The 7,775-nt window shown below is 47.6% G+C and overlaps 1 protein-coding gene across 2 annotated transcripts; it reads left to right on the forward strand.

Annotated features, from left to right (window-relative positions):
* Nucleotides 1-5,081: 5,081 nt before the first annotated feature.
* LOC123412697 (dormancy-associated protein homolog 3-like) lies at nucleotides 5,082-6,767 on the forward strand. 2 transcript variants are annotated; one of them, XM_045105637.1, is made up of 3 exons: nucleotides 5,082-5,759; nucleotides 6,103-6,229; nucleotides 6,412-6,767. In XM_045105637.1, the coding sequence occupies exons 1-3, from the start codon at nucleotides 5,519-5,521 to the stop codon at nucleotides 6,437-6,439; spliced, it is 396 nt and encodes a 131-aa protein (XP_044961572.1). In that variant the 5' UTR covers nucleotides 5,082-5,518; the 3' UTR covers nucleotides 6,440-6,767. The 2 variants fall into 2 exon arrangements, with proteins under 2 accessions (XP_044961572.1, XP_044961573.1); XM_045105638.1 differs by having other exon boundaries at nucleotides 6,106-6,229.
* Nucleotides 6,768-7,775: the final 1,008 nt, after the last annotated feature.

The raw sequence follows: 7,775 nt of genomic DNA on the forward strand, positions 1-7,775 counted from the left end.
AGCCCCGTTTCTAAACTGTATAACATGCCACACCTAACCAGAGAGTAGTCATCACTCTGCGTTTGCCAGACGTTCAGAACGTCCTGGGCTGCTGCGGGAGCGGGAGGGTCACCTAGCGGCGCATCAAGGACATAAGCCTTTTTAGCGGCTTCAAGGATGAGCTTCAAGTTGCGAACCCAGTTCGCATAGTGGCTACCATCATCTTTCAGCTTGTTTTTTGTCTAGGAATGCGTTGAAATTGAGGTTGACGTTGGCCATCTACAATATTTATAAAGGCAGCTTTTAGACTAAGTTATGAAAATTAAGTTCATTTAATCAAATTAAGTATGAACTCCCACTTAAATCGACATCCCTCTAGTCATCTAAGTGATACATGATCCATGTTGACTAACCCGTGTCCGATCATCACGTGAGACGGACTAGTCACCATGGTGAGCAACTTCATGATGATCGTATTCAACCATACGACTCATGTTCGACCTTTCGGTCTCTTGTATTCGAGGTCATGTTTCTACATGCTAAGCTCGTCGAGTCAACCTAGGTGTTTCGCGTGTGTAAATATGGCTTACACCCGTTGTATGCGAACGTTAGAATCTATCACACCCGATCATCACGTGGTGCTTCGAGACAACGAACCTTCGCAACGGTGCACACTTAGGGGAATACGTTCTCGAAATTTTAAGAGGGATCATCTTATTATCCTACCGTCGTTCTAAGCAATAAGATGAAAAACATGATAAACATCACAATGCAATCATATAGTGACATGATATGGCCATTATCATCTTTGCCCTTTCGATCTCCATCTTCAGGCATCGCATGATCATCATCGTCACCGGCGTGACACCATGATATCCATCATCATGATCTCCATCATCGTGTCTCCGTGAAGTCGTCACGCCAACTACTACTATCACTACTACTATAGCTAACCGTTAGCAATGAAGTAAAAGTAGTAAGCACATGGCGTTGCATCTCATACAATAAATTAAGACAACTCCTATGGCTCCTGCCGGTTGTCATACTCATCGACATGCAAGTCGTTAAACCTATTACAATAACATGATCATCTCATACATCATACATGCAACATCACAACTTTGGTCATATCGCATCACATGTCAAACCCTGCAAAAACAAGTTAGACGTCCTCTAATTGTTGTTGCATGTTTTACGTGGCTGATTTGGGTTTCTAGCAAGAACGCCTTCTTACCTACGTGACAGCCACAACGATGATATGCCAAAGCTATTTACCCTTCATAAGGACCCTTTTCATCAAATCCAATCCAACTAGAGTAGGAAAGACAGACACCCGCTAGCCACCTTTATGCACGGTGTGCATGTCTGTCGGTGGAACCAGTCTCACGTAAGTGTACGTGTAAAGTCGGTCCGGGCCGCTTCATCCCACAATACCGCCGGAAAAGAATAAGACTAGTAGCGGCAAACAAATTGACAAATCATCGCCCACAACTTTTGTGTTATACTCGTGCATAGAATCTACGCATAGAAAACCTGGCTCGGATGCCACTGTTGGGTAACGTAGCATAAATTCAAAATTTTCCTACGCATATTCAGATCTTCCTATGGAGAGACCAGCAACGAGAGAGCGGTAAGAGCATCTTCATACCTTTGAAGATCGCTAAGCGGAAGCGTTACTAGAACGCGGTTGATGGAGTCGTACTCGCAGTGATTCGGATCGCGGTGTGATTCCGATCTAGTGCCGAACTACGGCACCTCCGCGTTCAACACACGTGCAGCCCGGTGACGTCTCCCGCACCTTGATCCAGCAAGGAGGAGGGAAAGGTTGGGGAAGAACTCCAGCAGCACGACGGCGTGGTGTCGATGGAGAGATGAGGTATCCCGGCACGGCTTCGCCAAGCACCGGCAAAAAGGAGGAGGAAGAAGGGCAGGGCTGCGCCGAGGGAGAGGCAAAAGTGTGATCTGCAATGGCCAAAAGTGCCCACTATATGTAGGGGGAGGGAGGGGCTGCGCCCCCTTGAGGTTTTCCCTCTCCTTGGGGGGGGGGGGGGTGCGGCGGCCAAGGGGGGGAGGAGGGGTGTGGCGCACCCCTGGTGGGCCTTAGGCCCACCTGGCTTAGGGTTTGCCCCCCCCCTTCCCTCTCCCCTGCGCATTGGGCTGAGTGGGGAGGCGCACCAGCCCACCTAGGGGCTGGTTCCCTCCCCCACTTGGCCCACCTTACCTCCCGGGGTCGTTGCCCCCCTTCGGTGGACCCCCGGGGCCACCTCGGTGGTCCCGGTACGTTACCGGTGATGCCCGAAACACTTCCGGTGTCCGAAACCATCCGTCCTATATATCAATCTTTACCTCCGGACCATTCTGGAGCTCCTCGTGACGTCCGGGATCTCATCCGGGACTCCGAACAACTTTAGATAACCTCGTATAACAATTCCTTATAACCCTAGCGTCACCGAACCTTAAGTGTGTAGACCCTACGGGTTCGGGAGACAGGGAGACATGACCGAGACACCTCTTCGGCCAATAACCATCCGCGGAATCTGGATACCCATGGTGGCTCCCACTTGCTCCACGATGATCTCATCGGATGAACCACGATGTCAAGGATTCAATCAATCCCGCATACAATTCCCTTTGTCTGTCGGTATAGAACTTGCCCGAGATTCGATCGTCGGTATACCAATACCTTGTTCAATCTCGTTACCGGTAAGTCTCTTTACTCGTTCCGTAGCACGTCATCGTGTGACTAACTCCTTAGTCACATTGAGCTCATGATGATGTTCTACCGAGTGGGCCCAGAGATACCTCTCCGTCACACGGAGTGACAAATCCCGATCTCGATTCATGCCAACCCAACAGACACTTTCAGAGATACCCGTAGTGCACCTTTATAGTCACCCAGTTATGTTGTGACGTTTGATACACCCAAAGCACTCCTACGGTATCCGGGAGTTGCACAATCTCACGGTCGAAGGAAAAGACACTTGACATTAGAAAAGCTTTAGCATATGAACAATACGATCTAGTGCTATGCTTAGGATTGGGTCTTGTCCATCACATCATTCTCCCAATGATGTGATCTTGTTATCAATGACATCTAATGCCCATGATCAGGAAACCATGATCATCTATTGACTAACGAGCTAGCCAACTAGAGGCTTTCTAGGGACACATTGTGATCTATTTATTCACACATGTATTACTGTTTCCTGTTAATACAATTATAGCATGAACAATAGACTATTATCTTGAACAAGGAAATATGATAATAACCATTTTATTATTGCCTCTAGGGCATATTTCCAACAGTTGGATCCCGTAAAACTCTAGCAAGCAACTCAGGAAGGGGTGAATCAGGAAGCCCAAGCCTCGTAAGAGGAAGGGCACAAAGCATACTTTCTCTTCCTTGCACGGAGCAGGGAAGTTCTCTGCAAAAGCCTTCCCATTTGCAAAAGTTAACCAGGGGCGGTTAGAAGCTAGATCTGAAGCAGGGAGATATCCTTGCGTTTTGAGGTCGCTCAATCGAAGACAGGAGACTTAACAACTCGCCCGGTCGTCTGGGAGGGGGCCATGAGGGCGTGAGGAGGAGCCTCACAAGCTTGACATGTCTTCGAGCTTCCTGGTTTTTGCTCTCTCAAGGGTTGGGAACAAGATGCGTTGCTCACAGCACGTCCTGCCAATTTAATGGGCATTTTTCCTTTGACCCGCAGAGGGCATTTCTGTAAAAGACTACTGGACCGCTTGCCTCCCGTCGGCACGCGGGAATAGAGAGGTGTCATTAACCTTAAGCGAGAAAGTTGATATTGTCGGCCCCATAATGCTTGGTCAATCAAGAATTCACCGGTGGCCGAACTACTTACAGCCGGACATAGGAGAATAGAAGAACTCGCCCCGGAACCCGGAGACTTTGGACGTGTGAAGCTACTAGGGAATAATACCCCGACATTGGTGCCTAGTTCAGGGGCTACTCAGGGAGTCTGAGATCAAGTGGCCCTCGGACCGCCGTCCTATCTTTTATGGGTTGGACAGGTGGGCCGCTGTGTAACCATTACTTGAAGGCCGAGCTATAAGATGCCTCCGTGTTTAGAAAGGAAACCTTCGGTGCCTTGATGTGTCCTCCAAGTCAGGATGGCGTAATCGGCAAGTTTACTCCCTCATGGCAACCGACCATGTGTAACCCTAGGTACCCCCGGTGTCTATATAAACTGGAGGGTTTTAGTTCATAGAGGACAGAACCATCATCCTACTCATCTAGGGTTTAGTTCATCTGATCTCTCGGTAGATCGACTCTGTAATCGTCATACGCACATCAATATATTTAAGCAGGACATAGTGTTTTACCTCTTCGAGAGGGCCCGAACCTGAGTAAAATATTATCCTTGTGTTCCGTGTTCTCCATTGATCCAAGATCCATAGCTTGAGACCCCCCTACACGAGATGTGCAGGTTTTGACACCGGCACTTACGGATGCAACCGCTGAGAGATGGTAGCACGGGATAGTTACAATCGGTTTGGATTGAGGTCCAATAATATGATAGGTGTTTAGTCATCTTGTCCTATTTATGTCATCTGTGGCAATTATTATTTTGTTTCCACGCTATCTTCCAAGCTTGTACCGAACTACGTATTTGCCGACTCCTTGGTTTAATAATATGTCCGCATGCATTATTTTGATGAAAAGACCGAGGGTATTTACCCTTTTGAGAAGAAGAAAAAAAAATCTTCTGAGAATTATGAGATGCGCGCGTCCAACTCAGAATTATGATTTCCCTACGCGATGTGCACCGGGCATCACCCTAAACAACCACCAAATTCCATGTAAACCCATCAAATGCATTGTTTACAAGCAGTCTAATAAGAAAACATTCACCATTCTGCTTTTCAATCACATTAAAAAAGAAAAGATGATTGAGAAGCCGGCGGTCCGGGGCCGTCCGCGTTGATCTATTTTTGCACCAGCATGATTATTAATTATTAGAGCAACATCGATGACCATTGCAACTCAACACCAGACCACTCAACGTCGTTTCTTCCTTCGGTGTTATCCGCATCCTCCATTTCAGCCGTGGAAAGGAAGGCCGATCACATCCTCAAAGAAACGAGTCGACATCACCACGATGCAAGAGATTTCAACTCTCGGCATCTCGTTTAGGAGCGCGCGCCTTTCGTTTTCCCTCCGCAAACCAAACCAGCCCCGGCCATCAAGGACTAACTAGACCCCACTGCCGGAGACGACGACACAGATGGCTGATGGCCACGGTAGTAGCCTTGTCCCCGACCCGTCAGATGCATGCTGCAGGAGCGGCAGCACCCGGCGTCGCCAGCGAAGATCCGAATCCCGGCGAGCAAATCAGCGCACGCCTGTATTATTCATCCGGCCCTCACCCACCTCTATAAAGAACCTCTCGGCCGCGGCCTCTCGGAGCCCCCGAAGGTCGCCCTGCCTCCCTCTGTGTCCCCCTAAGGTTCCCAACCAAGAAGGAGCGACGACGGCGACACGCGTAGGTGGACGGAACGGAACCGGTCGCTTGTTGTGCGGGGCATGGGGCTCCTCGACCAGCTCTGGGACGAGACGGTCGCCGGCCCGCGGCCGGACCACGGCCTCGGCAGGCTCCGCAGGTATTCCTCCTTCTCGCCCTCGACCGCGGTGGCAGCGGATGTCGCGCCCAAGGTGACCCGCAGCATCACCATCGCCCGGCCGCCGTCTCTCTCGGTCCCGTCCGGCGAGTCAAGCTCCGTGCCGTCGTCTCCGGCCAGCGCGCCGGAGTCCCCGTTCGCAGCAGGTGGGCTTCCTCCTCCTCTGTTTCTTGGCCTCTCCTTGTGATTCCAGTCTTTAGTTAGGATCGGTCTGTGGCTCTGTGTAGCTCAGAGCCGCTGATCGAAGCTCGTCGCTTTTATATATTGGATCCGCGATCTGTCGTCCTTCTTCCATGAAAATGGGGCAAGAAAACATGGACCTTTTGCTCAATCGGTCGTGGCTTGTCCCTCGATGCTCGAGTTTGATTTAGCTACAGAATCAGATCTGTGAGCAGAGCACTGTCGCAGACGCAGAGATGTCGGGGAATCTGCTGTTTAACCTGAAATTCCTCCTCATTAGTTTGCTGTTTTGTCTGAAACTTTATGGAGCAGGTAGCAGTAGCACGCCGAGGGTGGAGGGCTGGAGGGCGTTCCGCCGGAAGTCCAACATGGCCAACGTCGACGTCGTCCGGGCGGAGGCCACCGTCGGGCCCAGGAGCCCCACCGTGTACGACTGGTGCGTTTAAACGTCACCTTCACTCTCACCCCATGCTTTGCACCATACCAACGATGATCCATACACAAATACTACCTACGTCAGACCAATCATTCTTCAGAAAAATACAAGATAAGAACATATGGCAGAAGGGTCATCTTGGTAGGTGGTTCCGTTCTAACTCTGGATCGATGTGCTTGTAGGGTGGTGATCAGTTCATTGGACCGGTGAAGTAGCACGATCCCGAGTGCGAAATAATCGATCGAAGAAGAAGACGAGGTAGCAGGCGTGTTTGAGACCGTGTGTTCGTCCTGTCATATGCATACCTGCTATTGTGTAATCGTTGTGTTAACTAGGTGCACTGTCTTTTCTTCTTCTATCATGTAGTTGTGCGCCCTTTCGGGATGCCAAAGTATATGATGTGATCAGCAGTAGTAGGCTTTAAAGCTCGGACGCGATCGAGATGCGTTGCCTTCAGGAGGCGCCTTTTTGTTTGTGGAGGAGATGAGCGTTGAAATGAGGATGCAATGCAAGTGTTCGATCATAATTTCTTTTCCTACTATCATTGTCCATGTGTACTGCAACTGAGTAGAAATCACCATAAATTTGAACCCTAAATTATGTCGACCAATGGAATATATCCCCTTAGCTAGTCAAGGGGCAGGACTTTTGGGGCTTATCGGTGAACGGTAAAATAAGCTGTCATCTACCGAGCTTATGGTTGACCAGACGAAAGTGCTTGAGAAAGATCAAAAAGCAATATGGTTGTTCCTCACAGTGAAAACATCTAAATATTTTTAATCACAAGAACAGTTTGTAGTGTGAACATTAAAAACAGTTATGTATATTTTAAGAAAGCTGAATTGTTTTTGAACATTTCTAAGAGTTGTGACCATTTTCACTACTTTCATGAATATTCTAAGAAACCATGGACACTTAAAACTTTGTGGACATTTGTAAAAGAATTAAAAAGGCAAAATAAAAATTAGAAAACTAAAAAACTAAATAAACAATAAAAAATCAATAATAAAATAAAATAATATAAACCTAATCGGGAAATAAAAATAGGACGAATAATTCAAGTGAACCGGTGGGGCACGACCGCGAGAGGATTACAAAAAACTGGAAGAATAGGCCGAACCATTATAGGCAGAAGGATGTGTGATTTCTCGACATTTAGTCGCAAGGTGGTCCTTCCTATTCTTCACTTATAGTGAAGAAGTGTAGTCTTTTCGTACAAATCATACACACTGGTATTCTTCACTTATATTCAACTAAACTCATCAAATCCTCTGGGCCTTGGCGAAAGTTGCTTTCCTTCGCTTGGCATTGAGCAATTTTTCTACCTATATTGTTGTAATTTTCCTCAGGACATGTTATATTTACTAGTTTTGCCGTGTCAGACATTTTTCTTCTGGTAATATTTTCAATTTTATTTCCTTTTCTTCTGGTTTCTGAACAATTTTTTAATTATTCCTTTTGATGTTCTCTTTTTTTAATTCATGTTTTTTATTATTTATCTGCATTTCAAAAATTCTTATTTTTATAAAAGTATTGGGTTTTCTAA

The sequence above is a fragment of the Hordeum vulgare genome, chromosome 7H (assembly GCF_904849725.1).
Source record: "Hordeum vulgare subsp. vulgare chromosome 7H, MorexV3_pseudomolecules_assembly, whole genome shotgun sequence".
NCBI lineage: Eukaryota > Viridiplantae > Streptophyta > Magnoliopsida > Poales > Poaceae > Hordeum > Hordeum vulgare.

Excerpts from the sequence above, each read along its gene's own strand:
- LOC123412697 (XM_045105637.1), top strand. The coding sequence starts at position 5,519 with ATGGGGCTCCTCGACCAGCTCTGGGACGAGACGGTCGCCGGCCCGCGG. Across the intron at positions 5,760-6,102 it reads GGAGTCCCCGTTCGCAGCAG|CAGGTAGCAGTAGCACGCCG; the intron begins GTGGGCTTCCTC and ends AACTTTATGGAG. Across the intron at positions 6,230-6,411 it reads AGCCCCACCGTGTACGACTG|GGTGGTGATCAGTTCATTGG; the intron begins GTGCGTTTAAAC and ends ATGTGCTTGTAG.